This window comes from Acinonyx jubatus, chromosome D2 (assembly GCF_027475565.1).
Source record: "Acinonyx jubatus isolate Ajub_Pintada_27869175 chromosome D2, VMU_Ajub_asm_v1.0, whole genome shotgun sequence".
Lineage (NCBI taxonomy): Eukaryota > Metazoa > Chordata > Mammalia > Carnivora > Felidae > Acinonyx > Acinonyx jubatus.
This window is the reverse complement of record NC_069393.1, coordinates 31,964,831-31,986,500: the sequence shown is the minus strand read 5'-3', so window position 1 is coordinate 31,986,500 and position 21,670 is coordinate 31,964,831. Positions and strand designations below refer to the sequence as shown.

At 39.9% G+C, this 21,670-nt stretch overlaps 1 protein-coding gene and 1 non-coding gene across 8 annotated transcripts in view; both read left to right on the top strand.

The window, feature by feature from the left end:
- MICU1 (mitochondrial calcium uptake 1) overlaps nucleotides 1-21,670 on the top strand; it is a 238,347-nt gene that overhangs the window by 203,945 nt on the left and 12,732 nt on the right. For all 7 annotated transcript variants that reach the window (XM_027062244.2, XM_027062242.2, XM_053207388.1 and 4 more), the window contains one exon: nucleotides 9,299-9,407. In XM_027062244.2, the coding sequence (XP_026918045.1) occupies nucleotides 9,299-9,407 (109 nt within the window). The remainder of the gene's footprint in view (nucleotides 1-9,298; nucleotides 9,408-21,670) is intronic.
- On the top strand, nucleotides 10,349-10,454 carry LOC113600438 (U6 spliceosomal RNA). The gene has a single exon (XR_003421432.1). It is a non-coding gene; the product is annotated as a U6 spliceosomal RNA (small nuclear RNA).

Here is a 21,670-nt window from a genome sequence, read left to right as displayed (position 1 = left end):
TGCAAAGCACTCTTTCAGATATTAGGAATACTGTAATGAGCAAAACCCAGTCTGCCGCATAGCATTTAATATTCCTAGTGCAGGGAGTCAGATCATAAATAATTATAATAGAGGGCAACTCACTTGACTTTGGGCCTTTTAAGAGCAGTGTCTTACTCGTCTTTGCATGTCCACAGTACAGTGAGTGTCGCATAGGCAAACGTTTGTCATATGCGTTGGTGAATGTATTAAGTACCCTAATAAAGCTATGAGACCTTTTGGGAGCACCAGTGAGAAAGATTAGAACCACGGAAGAGATTCTTGGTGGCAATACAATTTGAATTTGGCCTTAAAAGCAGAGTAGGATTTTGACAAGCAGAAGTTATAAAAAAAGTTTGCTTTTGCTACATGTTTCCTCTTAGATCGCTATCGCCAGCAACCTTCTGTCTGTATCAGTCTTACTAATAATGCTACCAGCCATGAAGCAGGGTTTGTACTTAACCAGTTATAATAAAACTATTAGATTATTAACTTTGCGTGTCATCTGTAGATAATATTTATGTGGGCTCTCCTATTCACTTATTTTCACAGCTATTTGAGAGTTGAGCCAGAATGTGGTCATCATGGAATATCAGATTCTAGAAACATTGCTGCATAGCGCTTGAAAAACTCCAATTATTAGGTGCCCGTCAAAGTCATAAGAAGTAGTAGAGCACCTGAGGTGTGGCCATTCAACTAAAAAGACTAGAAACTCTATTGATTAGCTTTGTTTAACTGATTAGCTTTGAAACCTGTCCTTCCCCCAAAGAAGTACTAAGCTGTGAATGACTATTAAGAGAATTTATGGACTTTTCACTATTATATTTCTGGTTTCCCCCCCACAATTAGTTTCATATACTTCAAAGGTATATGAGAGGTATACTTGTCTCTCTTTCCTATTCCTCAAGGTCATAGACATACCAGAGAAGAGAGTATAGTTGAAAGCTTAATCGAATAAACTCATTACCATTGGTTCTATGGTAATGAGCCTTCCAGCCTGCTAAGGATTCATAACTCATTACCATTGGTTCTATGGTAATGAGCCTTCCAGCCTGCTAAGGATTCAACCTATCACTTACTGAGTACTTGCTATGTATCAGGCATTTTACCTATCTTCTCCTTAATGATCACTTCCTGCTTGGTGGAAAGAATCCCCATTTTTCAGATGAAAAATACTTTTCAGAGCCTTAGTTGCCTGAGATCACACAGCATCTTAAGAGGTAGCAACAGGATTCAAAGCCAGGACTTGTTTTATTCCACAGTCAATAATCTTCCTACTAATGAGCCTATTTAATGCTACTCCTTATTCGCCATAATTTGAATAAGGACAAGGGTTTTGAGGAAATAAGAAAGCCAGTGTATTGCTAGACTCTAGCCTGTGGTCTCTTAAGGAGATGGCTAGAAAGGTAATCTATGGAAGCATTTTGTGTAAGACCTAGAATATGAGGCTAAGAAGTTGGGTTTATCCAGTTGGCAGTGAGAAATCATTGATATTTCGTGAGGAGGAGGAATGAACACATGAAGAAAGTGATGTTTCAGGATGACTAGATATTTGCAGAAATGTAAGCAATAGAAACAGTGTGATTTCCCCCCACTGCCAGGCAACAGTTGAAGAGAATTGTGGGGTTTGCAATGGGAAGATGCTTTACTGGAGCAAGATAGTCATAGTAACACCTATGAAAGAATAACCAAGAAATTGGTGACAGTGACCACCCATAGAGAGGGAGATTGAAAGACAAGGGTAGAGGAAGAATTGCTTTGTACTGTTTATATATTACTATTTCATAAGATTCATATATTATCTGCTGTAAAAATAATTTTTTAACAAATAAGCAGAAGACTGAGCAGAGGATAAATGATAAGATAGCATACAAGGAGAAGAAGGAAAAAGGAGAATATTTTATCTTTTCAGTGGGCCATAGAGGGAATTCGGGCAAGTGGATTGATTCCTGGCGATGGATTACCTATGACTGATTAAAAGACAAAGCAAGAGAATCATGTGTGACAGCGGGTTTACCCTCACCCATGGCCTGTCAGCACGAGATACCTAGTGGTAACAGCTGACTCCTGAGGAAGCCACATTTCCCTTACCCCTCTTTCTACTCCAACTGCATTTTATATTGTTAACAATTTTATTGAGGTATAATTTATATACCATAAAACTCACCTGTTTTAAATGAGCAATTCAATGATTTTTAGTAAATTTACAGAGTTATGCAATCATCACCGCAATCCAGTTTTAGAATATTTTCATCACCCCGAAAAGATCTGTTACGCTAGCTTGTGGTCAGTCCCCATTTCTGCCCTCACCCCAGACAACCATACACCTTTTCTCTGTCTCTACAGATTTGTCTCTTCTGGACATTCACGTAAATGCTTTCGTAACATAATACGGTCTTTTGTGTCTGGCTTCTGTTACTTCTCATCATATTTTGAGGCTTATCCATACATTCTGTTGCTTGTATTCATTGCTGTGTTTTACTGCTGAATACAGTAAATACTGTTCCATTGTATGGATGTACCACATTTTGTTTACCCATTCACCAGTTGAACATTTGAATTGTTTCCAGTGTTCAGCCACTGTAAATAAAACTGCTATGAACATTCATGCACAGGTACTTTATGTGGACCTATCTTCATTCCTCTTAAGAAAATTCCTAGGAGTAGAATGGCTGGCTTGTATGGAAAAAAATTGAGTTTAACAAAAGCACCGAACTGTTTTCCAAAGTAGATGTACAATGTTACATGTCCAGTTTCTCTACATTTGCACCAACACTTGTTACTGTTTGATTACAGTCATTCTGATAGGTAGGTAGTGGTTTCTCATTGTGGTTTGATTTGCATTTCCCTATGACTGATGATCCTGAGCATTGTTTCATGAACTTTTTAGCCATTCATATATCTTATTTGGTAAGGTGTCTATTCAATTACTTTTTAAAATTGTGTCCTTGGGGCGCCTGGGTGGCTCAGTCGGTTAAGCATCGGACTTTGGCTCAGGTCATGATCTCGCGGTCCGTGAGTTCGAGCCCCGCATCAGGCTCTGTGCTGACAGCTCAGAGCCTGGAGCCTGTTTCAGATTCTGTATCTCCCTCTCTCTGACCCTCCCTCGTTCATGCTCTGTCTCTCCCTGTCTCAAAAATAAGTAAACGTTAAAAAAAATTTTTTTTAATTGTGTTCTTATTTTCTCATTATAGAGTTGTAAGAGTTCTTTAAATTTTTTTTACATTTATTTATTTTTGAGAGACAGAGGAAGACAGAGTACAAGTTGGGGAGGGACAGAGAGAGAGGGAGACACAGAATCCGAAGCAGGCTCCAGGCTCTGAGCTGTTAGCACAGAGCCTGACACGGGGCTCGAACCCACAAGTTGTGAGATCATGACCTGAGCCAAAGTCGGACGCTCAACTGACTGAGCCACCCAGGCACCCTGTAAGAGTTCTTTAAATCATTCTGGATACAAATCCTTTATCAGATATGTGATTTTTAAATATTTTCTTCCAGTCTATGATTTGTCTGTTTTCTCAGTATTTTGAAGTACAAAAGTTTTTAAGTTTGATGAAGTCTAACTTATCAGTTTTTTTTTTCTTTTATGGATTGCACTTTTGGTGTCATATCTTTTTTTTTTTTAAGTGTATTTATTTTGAGACAGATAGAGAATGTGAGCAGGAGAGGGGCAGAGAGAGAGAGGAGAGAGAATCCCAAACAGGCTCCACACTGTCAGCATAGAGCCTGATGTGGGGCTCAATCCCACAAACTGTGAGATCATGACCTGAGCCAAAATCAAGATTTGGGTGCTTAACCACCTGAGCCACCCAGGCGACCCTTGGTGTCTATCATATCTAAGAACTCTTTGTCTTACTCAAGGTTACGAAGATTTTTTTATGTTTTCTTCTAAACATTTTATCAATTGCTTTTAGTTTTGAAAGATAATTCTATTGCTTATTCAACAAATTTCTAATGTTAAATTCACTTTTTAAATATTCATTTAAATTTTAGTTAATATACAGTGCAATATTGGTTTCAGGAGTAGAATTCAGTGATTCATCACTTGTATACAACACCCAGTGCTCATCACAATAAGTGCCCTCCTTCATACCCATCACCCACCTCCCTCCATCAACCCTCAGTTTGTTCTCTATTGTTAAGAGTCTCTTGTGGTTTGTTTCTCTCTCTTCTCTCTTCCCCCCTTCCCATATGTTCATCTGTTTTGTTTCTTAAATTCCACATATGAGTGAAATCATATGGTATTTGTCTTTGATTGACTTATTTCACTTAGAATAATATATTCTAGCTCCATCCACATTGTTGCACATGGCAAGATTTCATTCTTTTTAGCCTTATCTCCTTTTTTTGAGTCATCTAGAGCCCAGGGTTTTTTTTAATGTTTTATTTTTATTTATTTTGAGAGCAAGAGAGCAGAGAAGGGGCAGAGAGGAAAGGAGAGAGAGAGAATCCCAAGCAGGCTCCACACTGTCAGTGCAGAGCCCGATGCAGGGCTCAGACCCATGAACCATGAGATCATGACCTGCACCAGAACCAAGAGTTGGACACTCAACCAGCTGAGCCACCCAGGTGCCCTTAGAGCCCAGTTTTCTATAAGTCCATCTTTCCCAAGGTAGATAGATAACCAGTTTGTTGAACAGTTGGACCCAGAATAAAATAACTCCTGCTTCTTCCACTTCCCCATAGTGTGTCAAGAAATTCCCTGTGATGCCATGCCTAAGAGAAGGTTATTTCCTCTTGCCTACTATTCTACAGGTCACGTCACCTGCCAGTGGCCTATACACAACTATTGCCTTCCAGTCTGAACAGCTCAATTTGCAGAAAGCACATCCTTTCACTTTCCATCCATGAACCTCATGTTAAAGTCTTATTCTAGCTTTATTGCTAGAAAACCCTTTGGATTTTTTACTAAGATAGTTATGAAGAAATAAGGATTTTGTGACTGGCGTCATCTTTTCTTTAAGAAGCCTATCTAAATTGTAAGCTCTATAAAATCAAGGCCCATGTCCAAAGCAATTTTATTTCCCTCACTGTTCCTGGCATAGTGCTGAGTCGCTAGTAAGTGCTCAATAAATATTTTTATTGTATCTATATAATAAAAGGTAAAATGTTACATATTTCAATTTAATAATGCCATAATGTGATATGTATCCCGCTGTTTTTCTATATCATCAAATGAATAGCCATTCAATTCAGATTTTCTCACTGTCTGACCTCAAATAATTCTCAGCATGAGTATTCTGGCCTTGACCTATTGTATTTGATGTTTCATGATAAATTAAGTAGCAAACGTTAGAGTTTGCTTTTGTCAGAGGGGATCGCATTTCCTGTACCATGCCCTTTGTTTTAGAAATTTTATGTTAACCATTTTTAAGTGTATAGTTCAGTGGCATTAAGTACATTCATACTGGGGCACCTGGGTGTCTCAGTCCATGAAGCATCCGACTTCGGCTCACGTCACTATCTCATGGTTTGTTAGTTTGAGCCCCACGTCGGGCTCTCTGCTGTCAGCACAAAGCTCACGCCAGAACCTCTGCCCCCTGCCCCATTCTCTGCCTCTCCCCTGCTCATATTCTCTCTCTCTCTAAAATAAATGAACATTTTTTAAAATCTTGAAAAGTACATTCATACAGTTATACAACCATCGCTGCTATCTATCTTCCCAAATTGAAACTCTGTACCCATTAAACAACAATTCCCCGGGGCCCTTGGCTGGCTCAGTAAATAGAGCATGCAATTCTTTCTTTCTTTCTTTCTTTTTTTTAAGTTTATTTATTTATTTTGACAGAGAGAGTGGGGAAGGGGCAGAAAGAGAATCCCAAGCAGGCTCCATACTGTCAGCTCAGAGCCCCATGCGGGGCTCTAACTCATGAACTGCGAAATCATGACCTGACCTGAAATCAAGAGTTGGACGCTCAACCAACTGAGCCATCCAGGCTCCCCAGAGTGCCTAACTCTTGATCTCAGGGCTATGAGTTCAAGCCCTATGTTAGGCATAGAGATTATTTAAAAAAAAAAAAAAAAGAAGGAAGGAAGGAAGGAAGGAAGGAAGGAAGGAAGGAAGGAAGGAAGGAAGGAAGGAAGGAAAAGAAAGAAGAAAGAAAAAAAAAGAAATTCCCATTTCTGTCTCTATAAACTTAAATAATTTAGGTACCTCATATAAGTGGAATCATACAGTATTTGACCTTTTGTGACTGGCTTATTTCACTTGATATAATGTCTTCAAGTTTCATCCATATTGCAGTTTATGTCAGAATTTCCTCCTTTTTAATGGTGACTAATATTCCATTTTGTTTATACATTCATCCATCAATGGACACTTGGGTTTTTTTCACCACTGCATGTCTTCTGATGGAAGAGAAGAGGAGACGGTATTAGGCATCCATCCACAAGCAGGAGATATTGTAGAACCTGTACTTCCCTCTAGAAGATTGGTTCTAGCCTAGTGTTTACATTAGATAGCATACCAAGGCATTTGTATAAGGAATAAGCCCTATCTCTGGATGCTCTAAGTTAAGGCCAAAAGAATGGCCTCAAATTAGGGAAAACTTACTTCTAGTTCACTGCCAAAAATTATGGAACTTGGTACATAGTAGGTACTCCATATATGTTGGAATGCATGCTTAAATTCAGATGTACCACTTTGCATAAATTGCCAAAAACTGGAAACACACCAAATAGAATGGATAAAAAAACTGTAGTACAGGGGCGCCTGGGTGGCCCAGTCAGTTAAGCATCTGACTTCAGCTCAGGTCATGATTTCATGGTTCATGAGTTCAAGCCCTGCATCGGGCTCTGTGCTGACAGCTCAGAGCCTGGAACCTGCTTCAGATTCTGTGTCTCCCTCTCTGCCCCTCTCCCACTCATACTCTGTCTCTTTCTCTCAAAAATAAAAGAAAACATTTTAAAAAACTGTGGTATATTCACCTAACAGAATACTAATGGCAATAAAAGTGAGTTAACTACAGAATACAAAAACATAGACAAATCTAAAAGAGAGAAGCCATATATAATAGAATGCGTACTGTATGATTCCATTTTTGAAGTTCAAAACAAGCATAATTAAACTGTTTCTGTTTGAGGATGCATAAATAGATAGTAATGTTGTTTTAAAAAAAAAAGAAAGAAAGAAAGAAAGAAATGAATCCCCTAAAAGTCAGAACAGTAATTAACACTGGGAAAAGGGGCTTACGACTGAGAAAGGGACATGTTGAGGGGAGAGAGGAAGGCTTCCAGGATGCTGAGAATAGTCTCTTCCTTGACCTGAGTGGAGGTTCTCTGGGTGTTCATTTTTATAACAGCTTGTTGTACTCTTTTTGTTGTTGTTGTTGTTGTATATGGCTTTATTTGAAAATAGCACTGGGTTTTTTTGTTTGTTTTATTTATTTTTTTAATTTACATTCAAGTTAGTTATCATATAGTGCAACAATGATTTTAAGAGTATATTCCCCATTTAGCCCATCCTCCCTCCCACAACCGCTCTGGTAACCCTCTGTTTGTTCTCCATATTTAAGAGTCTCTTATGTTTTGTCCCCCTCCTGTTTTTGTATTATTTTTGCTTCCCTTCCCTTATGTTCATCTGTTTTGTATCTTAAAGTCCTTATATGAGTGAAGTCATATGATACCTGTCTTTCTCTAATTTCGCTTAGCATAATACCCTCTAGTTCCATCCACGTAGTTGCAAATGGCAAAATTTCATTCTTTTTGATTGCCAAGTAATACTCCATTGTATATATATACCATATCTTCTTTATCCATTCATCCATTGATGGACATTTGGGCTCTTTCCATACTTTGGCTGTTGTTGATAGTGCTGCTATAAACATTGGGGTGCATGTGTCCCTTCAAAACAGCATACCTGTAGTTTGTTGTACTCTTATGTTTTACTCAGCTTTCTATATGGTCATCATATTCCACAATAAAAAGTTTTTTAACTTCTGTTGTTCTAGGGAAATTATAAAAGATTGTGTGACGTATTTATACATATAGTATTTTAGTTCTTAGTCTGATTGATAAAATGAGAAAGATACCATTGACCCGAGTTGGGAGAATACCAGGAAAGAAGTATATATTGTCTATATTAAAGTTTCCTTATTACTAGGTTCCCCATGTGGATTTCTGGGCCCTCTATTTTGGGGAAATGGAAATTGGAAGGGGAGCAGCACTAAGTAGAAGGCAGTCAACATCAGCGGTCCCTTTAAGGATCTGATGCTTCATTAAAAGGCATTCACCTTGATGTCTCCCCAGTGTTACCCACTTCTTAGAAACTATTCATTTCCATCACAGCGTGATGTGTGAGAAGTGGGAAATGGGCAAAGAGGACAAATCCTCCACCCTGTAAGGAGACTCCCTTGGGCCTAGTTATACGACTACTCTCTCTTGAGCCATCAGAGAAAGTCCCATCAGAGATCAGCAAATCTTGGAGCAGCTTTTGAAAAGAGCTCCATTCAGAGCATTTCATCCGATTAAAGTTAAGTGGCAAATTGCTTCGTTAGTAGCTTTTAGATTGACATAATGAACAGCTTCCCAATTGCTTGGGCTCTGCTAAATCCTGAAACCGTTCCCCGGCATATCACTGACTTTGGTGATTTTTTAATTGGCTTAAGCCTCAAAAAGCTGAGCTGGCCTAAGGGTAGATTATTAAAATGGACATCCTGATTCTAGTACAACTTAAGATAACATGTAACAGATCCAGGGGCTAGAGCTCATTTAAGAAGTGTCATAATAGATATTGTGACTAATTGGAGGGCACAGTTAGAAATATTTTTAGTAAAGATGTCCAGCCAACACTGTAAACAGCTTCACGTCGGATTTTACACGGGAGGGGAAAGCAATTAGCCAGCTTGCCTTTTTCAGGGTAGAATTCTAGAGTTGTGTTCCCTATACAAATTTGGCATTCTTTGACTAATTTATTCAGTTTCTGTTCTAGACATAGCATAGTTTTGTTTTGTTTTGTTTTGTTTTTTTAATCTATGTATTAAGAGAGAGAGAGCATATGCACACAAGTGAGGGAGAGGGGCAAAGGCAAGAGGGAGAGAGAGAATCTTAACCAGACTCCATGCTCAGCACGGAGCCTGACATGGGGCTTGATCTCACAACTGTGGGATCATGACCTGAGTCAAAATCAAGAGTCAGACGCTTAACCGACTGAGCCACCCAGGCACCTGAAACATAGCATAAACTTCTGATTTGTAGACATGAATAATCACCTAGTGCTCTGCATTTTGTGCTGCTTTTTGTTACAGGTTCCTGCCTTATCTTGCTGTCTCTCTTCTTTCAGGGTCTAACATTTCAGGAAGTGGAAAACTTCTTTACTTTCCTAAAGAATATCAATGATGTGGACACTGCATTAAGCTTTTACCATATGGCCGGGGCATCTCTTGATAAAGGTAATGAAACCCAGAAGTTTTTTCTTGAAGGTATAAATATTGAATCTGTAATCTGTTAGGTGACTACCCCTCCTTAACTGTGACATGTGAGTTTTTCTTGACATTGTTTTTGATTTGTTTTGTTTTGCTTTGTTTTGTTGCCATTGGATGAGCCTTGCATTTCACCCTGAGCGACCAAGCTCAGCAAATGTATTTTCTTGTGCTAAAGGCCACAGTCAAGGCAGATGCCCATCTTTAGAGACTTTGGAACTTCTCTCACTGGAACCAGAGTCATGACATACATATTGTGAAGCTAAAGTCAGCGTGCGTTTCAATTCATTCTTTGGTGGGAAGCAATGGTTTGGTTTATTTCTTGTGTTAACTTGGGTTTTTTGGCTTTGTTTTTAAGATAAAATTGTGGCTCAGAATAGCACCCCCTGTTGGCTTACCTCCTACACAGTCAGCTCCAGTTAGTACAGGCAATGTGAGAGAGCAGGGGAAGTGAAAACACTACTTTTCCCCCAACATTTTATTATGAAAAATTTCAAACACTGGGGCTCTTGGGTGGCTCAGTCGGTTAAACATCCGACTTGGGTTCAGGTCATGATCTCACAATTTGAGTTCAAGCCCCACATTGGGCTGTGTGCTGACAGCTCAGAGCCTGGAGCCTGGTTCAGATTCTGTGTCTCCCTCTCTCTGTGCCCCTCTCCCCCTCACACTCTGTCTCTCTCTCAAAAATAAATATTAAAATTGATTGAAACTTGTTTTATGGGCACCAGATATAGTCAGTTTTTTGAAGAACGTTTCAATACATTTGGAAAAAGTGTATTCTGCACTTTTGAGTATAGTGTTGTAAAAATGTCAGGTCAAGGTGGTTGATAGTATTCAGATCTTCTAACTGACTTCTTTGTCTAGTTGCTCTTTCAGTTAGTGAGAGAAGGATGTTAAAATCTCCACATATCGTGCTTGCTTCCTCAGCACATACACTAAAATTAGACCAATACAGAGAAGATTAGCGTGGCCCCCGTGCAAGATGACATGTAAATTCATGAAGCATAAGGAAGGAAGGAAGGAAGGAAGGAAGGAAGGAAGGAAGGGAGGAAGGGAGGAAGGGAGGGAGGGAGGGAGGGAGGGAGGGAGGGAGGAGGGAGGAAGGAAGGAAGGAAGGAAGGAAAGGAGGGAGGGAGGAAGGGAGGGAGGGAGGAAGGAAGGAAGGAAGGAAGGAAAGGAGGGAGGGAGGGAGGGAGGAAGGAAGGAAGGAAGGAAGGAAGGAAGGAAGGAAGGAAGGAAAGGAGGGAGGGAGGAAAGAAGGGAGGGAGGGAGGAAGGAAGGAAGGAAGGAAGGAAGGAAGGAAGGAAGGAAAGGAGGGAGGGAGGGAGGAAGGAAGGAAGGGAGGGAGGAAGGAAGGAAAGGAGGGAGGGAGGAAAGAAGGGAGGGAGGGAGGGAGGAAGGAAGGAAGGAAGGGAGGGAGGAAAGAAGGGAGGGAGGGAGGGCGGAAGGAGGAGGAGGAAGGAAGGGAGGGAGGAGGAAGAAGGGAGGGAGGGAGGGAGGAAGGAAGGGAGGGAGGGAGGGAGGAAGGAAGGAAGGAAGGAAGGAAGGAAGGAAGGAAGGAAGGAAGGAAGGAAGGAAGGAAAAAAAATAAATCTCCACTGATAATGTGTGGATTTGTCCATTTTTCCTTTAAGTGATGTCAGTCTTCGCATCCTGAATTTTGAGCTCTGGCATTAAGTGTACACATACATTGATTAAGATTATTATGCTTTCCTGATGAATCGATCCTATTATCATTAGAAATGTTCCCCCTTTATCTTTAGTAAGACTCCTTTTCTTGAAATTTGCTTTTTCTGATATTGGTATGATTGCTCCAGCTTTTTTTATGGTTATTATTTGCATGATATGTCTTCCTTTACGTTGCACTTAATCTGTGTCTTTAGAGTGCACCACTTCTAGACATATTGTTGGACCTCCTGGCCTTTTAGGTGTATATATATATATCTTTGCATTTTTTATCTTAATGGTTTCTCTAGAAACTATAACATTTCACGGTTCACTTAAAGTTAATATTGTGCCACTTCAAGTGAAATGTTAGGGGCGCCTGGGTGGTTTAGTTGGTTAAGTGTCCCAATTCTTGATTTCAGCTCATGTTGTGATCTCAGGGTCGTGAGGTGGTCAGGAGATTGAGCCCCACATCAGGCTCCGTGCTGGGCATGGAGACTGTGTAAGATTCTTTCTCTCCCTCTGCCCCTCCTCCGTTCATGCTTGCACCATGCACATGTGCATGCACTTTCTCTCTCTCTCAAAAAAAAAAAAAAAAAGGAACTTGCAATAATACTGTTCCATTTACCATGGCCCTATGTTTCATGCTTTAGTTGTCATTTGTATTTCATCTGTGTATGTCATAATCCCTACAATACAACATGAGGATTTTTGCTTTGAACAGTTTTCTTTTAAGAAATTAGGAGAAAAATAATCTTTTATACTTATCCACTTTTACCATTTACTCATATTTACCACTTTGAGCACTTTTCATTTATTCCTGAGTATCTAAATGTTTATCTGATACCACTTCTTATCAGTATGAAGAACTTATTTAGTCATTCCTTGTGGTACAGATCTACTAGCAATGAATTCTCTTAGATTTGGTTGATCTGACAATGTCTTTATTTCACTGTTGGGTACTACAATGTGTAAGTTTTAAACCTCTCCAAAACACTGACTGAGGTTTTATAAACACAGTCTTGCTTATTCGGCACTTTTTGGTGGATTCCTTAAGATTTTCTAATATAAAATGATGCCATCTGCAAATGGAGATTATTTTACTTCTTCCTTTCCAAACTGAATCCTTTTACTTCATTTTCTTAATCCACAGCTTTTTTTGTTTGTTTATTTTATTTTTTGAGAGCGAGACCAGGCCCAAGTGGGGGAGGAGCAGAGAGAGAGAGGGAGACACAGAATCCGAGACAAGCTCCAGGCTGTGGACTGTAAGCACAGAACCCGATGCAGGGCTTGAATTCACGAACCCCGAGATCATGACCTGAGCCAAAGTTGGATGCTTAACTGACTGAGCCACCCAGGCTCCCCATAATCCACAGCTTTTTTGAAAAACAGTTGCTTATTTGCTTTTTTGTTTATTTAAAATAGTACCTCTTCTGACTTTTGTAGAACCCCTTGAAAAAAATTAATGATATCACGGAGGGTATGTATGTATGTGTAATATCACAGGGTTATTTCTCTAGAATAGCTTTGGTTCTATTGCTCTGTTTCACAAAACGGATCGGACAGCATCTGACTATCCAAAGATATAAGACTTAAAGTGATCACTTATTGTAAAATAAAAATTAATAAGTTCCTCTTTATATTTGCATGCCTTTTTTGAAGAGCTCAACTAAAGACAGTAGAATTGCTTTAAACAACAGTTATCTAGGATGAATCACTGTCTGTGTTAAAATTATATGGTATATAAAATAGAATGATTCAGAGTAGTGGTGGCAAAGGAAAGTTCAACCTAGTGGTTAAAAAAAAAACAGTGTTTCTTTCAAATGACTTCAGGCCATTTCCTGGGATGTATAGTCTCCATATAATCCATGCCTCATTATCCTTGCTATTTAATAGAGGCAGTATTACAAATTATACAGTCACATCTAACATCCAGATATATGTTTGGCTTTGAGATGTATGATATTTAGCATTTGTTTTGACTTCTTGGTTTGTTTTATCTATGTAACTTTGGATCCCTTAGTGCAAAACGATAGCTATCTAGGAGAAACTGGCCTAGATTCATACTAAGTAGCAGGGAGAAGCCAAGTGAATTCATTTCCTAGGGCTGCCATAACAAATTACCACAAACATGGGGATTTAAAAAACAGAAATTTACTCTCCCACGGTTCTGAAGGCCACAAATCCAAAGTCAAGATGATAGCAGAGCCATGCTCCCTCTGAAGGCTCTAGGGGAGAGTCCTTCCTTGCCTTTTCTGGTTCATTGCGGTTCTGGTCACTCCTTGGCTTGTCTTCACATAGCCTTCCCCTCCTTCTCCTTCCATATCTTTCTTCCATATATCTCTTGAAAGGGCACTTGTCATTGGATTTAGGGCCCACTTGGGTAATTCTTAGCCCAGATCTCATCTCAAGATCTTTAATTTAATTACATCTGCAAAGACCCTCCTTCCAAACAGAGTCACATTCACAGATTCTAGGGGTTAAGATGTGGACATATCTTTTAGGGGGTCACCATTCAACCCACTGTAACTACCAAGAACTAAATATCACCCATATGTAGTCCACAAAGTAAAAACAAAATGGTTGGGGGGGGGGGGCAGTGAATTTAAATTACTTTAAGAATATTTGTATTGTCTGTTTGAAAGCTTAAATTTTTTTAGAAACCTAATTATGCTGTTTACCTGGGTAACTTCTATTTAGCTTTCAAGTCTCAATTCAAATGTCACTTCCTCAGAGAGGCCTTCCCTAACTACTCCACATAAATTATAAACACTAACTATATTGTCTGTTGTTCGTATAATTTAAAAAAAAAAAAAGAGGCATTAGCCTAAAATCTTCTGCCTTTACTATTGTCATCAATTCCTACCCATAAATTATGGACAAAGGCTTTAATTTCCACAAATATGGCTAATCAGAGCAGAGACCACTAATGACAATATATTTTATATGATAGGTGCTCAATAAATACTTACTGAGTTATTCACCACCTATCCAGAAGCTAAAAAAAAAAAAAAAAAAAAAAAAAAACCTGCATTATTCTTGGTTTCTTGCTCTCTCTCCCCCGCATTCATTTTTTCACTAAATCTTTGTCTCTCTACTTCCAAAGCATATCCTGCCTCTGACTCCATTTCTCCATCGCCCCTGCTAAAGCCCTAGTCTGTCTATCCAGGCTGACAGGGTTCCATATGTCATGGCCCTTGTATACTCTCTGAGTCCATCAAATATCACTTTCTTCTCAGTTCACTCCCCTCCACATTGTTCTTTGTTTATTTTCTAAATATACCAAGTTCATTCCCACCTGAAGGCCTTTGTTATAGCTGTTCCTTCACCTCAAGTGCTCTTTCCCGTGATCTCTGTGTCTTTGGGCCCCTGTGATTCAGTTTTCATATAACTCACTTCCTTCCCATTCTAAAGTAACTCCATCAGCCTGTGTCATAGTAATTGTCACTACTTGATATTTTCTCATGTGTTTATGTGTTTTATTATCTGACTCTGCTTATTAGCATGCTCATCTGTCTTGTTCATGGATATATTCCCTATGCCTAGGACAATACCTGGGATACAGTATACATTTTACACATATTTGACCAATAAATGAATAAGTTAATAAACATATTGATGGATATAAATAAGACATTGGATCTCGAGCCAATAAACCCTCAACTTTCACAATAGACCCAGAGAGCAAACTCATGCTATTAATTCATTGTGTTCTTCTGTAATCCCTATCTTTTAGATTTGGCATATATTTCACCTTCTTGGACACCTAAAGGGGTGATACCAGTCATGTTAACTGTTTATGTACCAGCACGTGCATGCAAAGACTAGTGTGTGTTCAGCCATCCTTGCCAAGTTCCCTCACCCTGCTAGATGTGCCTATCCTCAGTAGCCTTTCCTTGTACTTTCCCCTTTGCTTTCAAACCTTCCTAATCCTGGCAGTCCTACTAGTGATGTTTCCACTGGTTTGAGCTCTACCCAAATTCTCCCTCTGCAGAATCATGTGATTTTACTGCTAAGACGAAACTTGGAAGAAGGGTAGAAAAGTGTCGTGGTTAAGAACACAGGTTCTGAAGTCATATTGTCTGGGTTTTAAGCTCAGCTCCATCATTAAGCTAGCTGAGTTGCTCTGGGCATTTTCTAAATTCAGTCTCTATGTTTTTAAAATCAGGATAATGACACCTACCTCATAGGTTATTAAACTTGTACCTATCATGCAGTGTCTGTTTAATAAACGTCAGCTGCTTTCATTATGAAGTTGATGTAAACCAGTTAGGTGTGGTTTGTCCACTTGTTCAACTAGCAGCACAGATACTGTGCTGGGTTCTACCCTCGAGAAGCTCGCACTTTTGTAGAGGAGAACGATAAGTATACAAGCTTTGCCAGTTTGGTGTGATATGTCATGATTAGCCATAAGATTGAACGTGGATACTTTTAATACTTTCCCCACCATACCAGGAGTGGGGAAAGAGTGGGTCAGGGGTAGAGACAAGATACTTTGGTCTGCCTGCGGCTCATGGTCTCAGCTGCCTTCATTTTTTCCCAAAAGGTTAGGACCTTCAGAAATTGGCACCTTTTAGAGGCCCTGGCACTGTCTCTTCCTTGGCTATTTTAGAGCTTGCAACCCTGTCTTTAGACATAATTTAGCACAGAATTTCCCAAACAGCGCTGTGAAGAACACTATTTACTGCAATATGTTAATGGTTCTGTGGGTTTAAAAAAAAAAAAGTTCCATGGTTCAAGTAAGTTTGGAGAATGCGGAATTCCTTCCTGCAGCACTACTCCTGCCAACTCTTCAATATGCTAATGTGCATTATTAATCTCCAGGAGAGCCACATAGTTCCCAAACTTGATTTGCTCCAAAATGTCTTTTAACAACTTGCAGAGCTAATGGTCTTCAGAGCAGTTTGAGAACCCAGGCGGGTGGCAGCTACAGAGTCACAACATGACGGCATGATCCAATCCCTCCAGAGTAAAAATAAGTAATTTCATTGAGGCTGTTTCTTTAGTTCTGCGTGGCCCATGTGGGAATAACACCTCCCAGGCAAGTGTGAAATGTCCTTGGTGAATTCTCACCATTTGAAGAAAGAACCTTTTTCCATGAAATAGTGTGTGTCTCCACAATAGGTCATCTCTTGTTTAGCACTTAAGAGGAAGTGGTTCTATTGCTTATTTGTGCACATACTGGGCGTAAAATTAGATATATAACCTCTCAGAGTGCTGTCTGAATGATTTACCTACTCTGCTGAAGAAGGTAATGAAAAACTGAACACGACTTCTTCCCTGATGACATCCTCTGATGGAAAAGTTAGAAATTGAATTGGAGCTCTAGAATGAGCTATGGTTTGTATAACGTCAAATATTCTTACTTTTGGTGCGCCTGGCTGGCTCAGTGGGCGGAGCGTGTGACTCTTGACCTCAGGGTCGTGAGTTCAAACCCCATGTTGGGTGTGAAGCCCACTTAATAAAAAAAAAAAAAAGAGAGAGAGAGAATATTCTAACTCTTGCCAAGAGAATAAAAGGTTTCCAGGTATGGCGAAACCCCATTATAGAGCACCTCCGGATATTATAGATTTGGTAAACCTGTAGGTACAGCTGTGTCCCCTGTGTACTTTGAACTATAACACAGGAAAATAATCGCACAAATATAGTCCATGGGCTTTACTACTCATGCCCTACTTGGATTGAAAATCATAATTTATGACATGGTTGTCCTTATTTTTTTTTTTAATTTTTTTAAGTTTATTTTTATTTATTTTGAGAGAGAGATAGAGAGCAATCTGGGGAGGGGCAAAAGGAGGGAGATAGAATCCCAAGTAGGCTCCACACTGTCAGCACAGAGCCTGAGGCAGGGCTTGGACTCACAAACCATGAGATCGTGACCTGAGCCAAAGTCAAGATCAGACACTTAACCGATTGAGCCACCTAGGCACCCCCTTAATTTCTTTTAATTTTTCTTTTTTGAGAGAGAGAGTGTGAGTGACGGAGGGGCAGGGAGAGAGGGAGACAGAGGATCCCAAGTGAGCTTTCGCTGAGAGGAGCGAGCCCAGGTCTCGAACCCACAAACCATGAGATCATGACCTGAGCCACAGTCAGACACTCAACCAACTGAACCACCCAGGTGCCCTGTCCTTAATTTTTTATAGTCATTCTATACATACATTTTACCTTATTGTCTGACAGCCAAGAGAATAACTAATAAAGCCTGTAGCATAATTCCTACAGGATGCTCTTTGCATCCCCAGGTATTTTTTTGAAGTATCAGTCATATCAAATGATCTCAGTTACCTTTACTCCAAAGTGACCTGGATGGCATAGATGACCTTTAAGAATCTTTGTGGCTTTGATATTCTTTGAGCCTATTACTTTGAATGAGTAAAGGAATCTTAGTCTTTTGGTGTTTAGGTCCCTACTGGGTTGTTGGGGAAGTTAGAAATTAGTAATGGAGTAAATTCTAACACACAACAAACTCCTGTATTCTGAACAACTATCTTTAACAGATAAGCTGCCACTCTCTTCTGAGCCCTAAGAATCCTATAGCATTGTCATTTTGAGGACTACAAGGCCATCACACATCTGGAACACTAACAGCAACTATCATTTCATTGCAGCTTCTGTCTGCCAGTCATAACTCTAAGTGCTTTTTGGACATTATCTCTCTTAATCCTTAAGACCTGAAAGGTAGTTGGTATTATCCCCCATTTTGTGGGTAAGGAAATATAAAATAAAGCGGCTTGCTCATTGTTACCCAGCTAAGGACATAGAGCCAGGATTCAAGCTCAGGCCTCTCTAATCCCAAAGTCTGTATATCCCTTCCACACCATCATGGTGTCTCTCAGTATTTCCCAAAATGCTGCTGGAATTTGAAACTCTTTGCTGAAACACAACCCTGGAGGCAGTGAAGTTTCACCATTTTGAACCATCCTTTTAAGTAGCTTAGGAAAGACAGGGTCTAGACTATTTATTTCCAGTTCCCTTTGACTAAGAGTAGAACACAGTCCTTTTGGTAAACTATGGCATTTTGGAGTCAGTGCCCTTCTCTCGAATATGAAATGTGACATGACATTTTCCCCCTGCAGTTGTCTTGTCTGTTCAGGACCAGGCTTTGCAGACATGCTCTGACATCTGTAGTGCATCCCTTATAGTGACATAGACTCTTAGAGTCGTTGTCTAATCTAGCTTCTTACCCCACATAGGAATGTCTTCTAGACACAGGTGTTCTTCACCTTTCTAACCATACTACTCTTCATGCAGAAACCAACACACAGAAGCCTAAAGTCACTTAAATAAGGTCATGTAACAAGAAAACAGAAGAGGAAGACATGTGTGTGTATACTACACTGGCTGGTTCACCACATTGAAACATAGGATATACAGATGTGGACCTGTCAGATTCTAATAACCACCTCTACTCATTGGTGTGGCAATGCTTTGTTACACTTTTAGACACTGTCCTAACATCTAGCGTTTATCGACAGTTAAGTATATGCATGAAATTTGGAAGTATGAATTTTGGTTTTAAACTCGAACTCGAGTTTGAGTCCCTGCTATTCATTAGCTTTGTGGCCTTGAACTTAAGTTCTCAAAGCCTCAGTTTCCTGATCTGTAGAATGGTGATAATAGAATATCACTTTGGGGCTATTGTGACAATTAATGAAACAATACTGTATTGTTTGCCTGTACCTGGATGCCTGTTCTGGTTTTCAACCCCTAGATATTGTCTTTCTTCTGCCTGTTTATCTTATTAAGGAGCTTATAGACTGGAAACAATCTATCCCAATATCGGAACTGAGCAAAAAGTTATTAAACAAAAAAGAAAAAGGGGGCACCTGGGTGTCTCAGTCGGTTAAGTGACTGACTCTTGATTTTGGCTCGGGTAATGGTCTCACAGTTCATGAGTTGGAGCCCCGCATTGGGCTCTGCACTGACAGCACAGAGCCTGCTTGGGATTCTCTCTCTCTCTGCCCCTCCCCTGTGTGTACACGCACATGCTCTCTCTCCCTCTCTCTCTCTCAAAATAAATAAATAAACTTTTAAAAATTAAAAAATAAATCTACTTTAAAAAAATAAAAAATAAAAAGATTACCCTAGGAACTCATGGGGCTTACTTTTGTTCTCTTAGGAAGTAGTATCTACTGCTTTTTTCAGTCACTTTTGAGATTCATATCAGTTTAGGGGGGCCTGGGTGGCGCAGTCAGTTAAGCGTCCGACTTCAGCCAGGTCACGATCTCGCGGTCCGTGAGTTCGAGCCCCGCGTCAGGCTCTGGGCTGATGGCTCAGAGCCCGGAGCCTGTTTCCGATTCTGTGTCTCCCTCTCTCTCTGCCCCTCCCTCGTTCATGCTCTGTCTCTCTCTGTCCCAATAAATAAATAAATAAATAAATAAATAAATAAATAAATAAATAAATAAATAACAAACGTTGAGATTCACATCAGTTTAGAAGTTATAAGTCATTAGCTTCTCCTAAGATTCATCATTCATCCCAAAATTCTTGAGACCATTGCTTTCAGCAGGCATTAATCTTACTTAAATTCTCTCTTCCTAGGAATATCTAACCCCTGTTAACATCTCTACTGTCCTCAGCATTCAAGGGGGAGTTTTCACTAGACCATAAAATTTTGAGGACAATGAACCTTGTTTTCCACATCTTTGTGTCCTGCTCTGATCCTAGAACAATTCTTTATATATAGTAGATGTTCATTTAATGTTGAATAAATAGATGAATTAATTCTAATGGTCATATCCTGGACAGGATGCGGAAATGCTCTATTAAAAGCCTAGTGTGATGGGGAGACTGGTAGAGAACTGTATCACCCTTCCATGTCATTCATTTTCTTGATTCCACGGTCAAGTCACTTCTCTGACCCTCAGGTTAGAGTGATACTCTCCAAAAGTTCTTCCAGATTTGAAATTCTTGCACTCTAATTAAATCAGTTTTTTACTGAATGTAGTAATGTTTTAATGGACATGTTATAGCCTAAAGTTATATCCAAATTTGTGTGAAAATGAACTAACATAATTATCAGTCACATTGGAAATCAGAGCAGTGCTGTTCAATTCCCAAAAGCAGGGTGGCAGTTTTAATTTATTTTCTTGTTAAGAAATTTAAAACTTAATTAGACTTTGGCCAGTGTACCTAAAGATCTAATTTGTGGAACTTGGTAGAGTAGTTGCAGAAGAGTGATAGTTCTGTAAAAGGTCCCTAAAATGAGCACAGCTGTATATGAAGTATGATTCCAGGAACCTCAGAAGGACATTCCCAACCATAAATACCTTCTCCACTTCGCTTTCGTGCTGCATAACACGATAATACAAATTTAGCAGCTTAAAACAACACCTATTCATTACCTCAGTTTCTATGAGTCAGAGTCTGGGCACAGCACAGCTGGCTTCTCCGCTCGGGTCCTAACAAGGTTTCAAGTGTAACAGGTGTCAGAAGGGCTGTGTTCTCATCTGCCGGTCAGGGCCCTCTTCTACACTTTTTTAGGTTCTTGGCAGAATTCAGTTTCTTTCGGTTGTAGGACTTTTCCTTGCTGGCTGCCAGCTGGGGATCACTCTCAGGGGGCCACTGCAGTTCCTTGCCCTGTGACCCCCTCCCCTCACAACATGGTAGCTCACTTCTTCACAGCCAGCAAGAGACTCTCTTTCCCCAGTATGCTGAATTGCATTCTTTTATTATATAATTGTAATCTTGGGAGTGACCATCCCATTACCTTTTCCATATAAAGTAAGTTAATCCCACAAGTGGTATCCCATTATATTCACAGATCCTGCTCTCATTCAAGGAGAGGAGATTAGAGAGGATATATATATACCAGACGGTGGGCATGTTGAGGACTGTCTCAGAATTCTGCCCACCACACCAGCCGTAATTCCAGAAATTCACACCTTTACGTTCATTCTTTGAAGACTTCTGAAGATCTGGACATTTTAACTGATTTAAGCCATGTTATCTAAAAAATAACATGGCAGCCATAAAATTTTAGTGTGAGAAGGGAGCTTGGAAATCATTTAAACCCTTCCTTTGGGGGCACCTGGGTGGCCCAGTCGGTTAAGTGTCTGGCTCTTGGTTTCAGTCCAGGTTACAATCTCATGGTTCAGTTCGTGAGTTCAAGACCCTCGTGCAGAGCCTGCTTGGAATTCTCTCCCCCCCCCCCCTCTCTCTCTCTCTCCCCTCATGCGCATGCTCTCTCTCAAAATAAATAAAAAACTTTTAAAAAGTATATAAATAAATCCTTCCTTTATTGTTATCTCTTCATTTACACATGAAGGAAATGGCTTGCTCAGCTCACAGCTAGTGTGACACAAAACTGAGAGCAGAGATTCGGGTTCACTGACTTTCATACCGTTGTTCTCTTTGGTACATGGCACCCACTGCTGGAGAAACCTAGAGAATTTTGTAGGAGACTCAGTGCTTATATGTGAAAGTGGAAATAGGGAAAAGTTCACAGCAAACCATATGAGAGAACATCCCCCAGACAGGCGTAGCATAAAAGCGGGAGTAGGAATATCACAAAGATGTGTGGGGAACAGGTTATGTGGAAAAAAGCTCCTATTTTATAAATTCTCTTA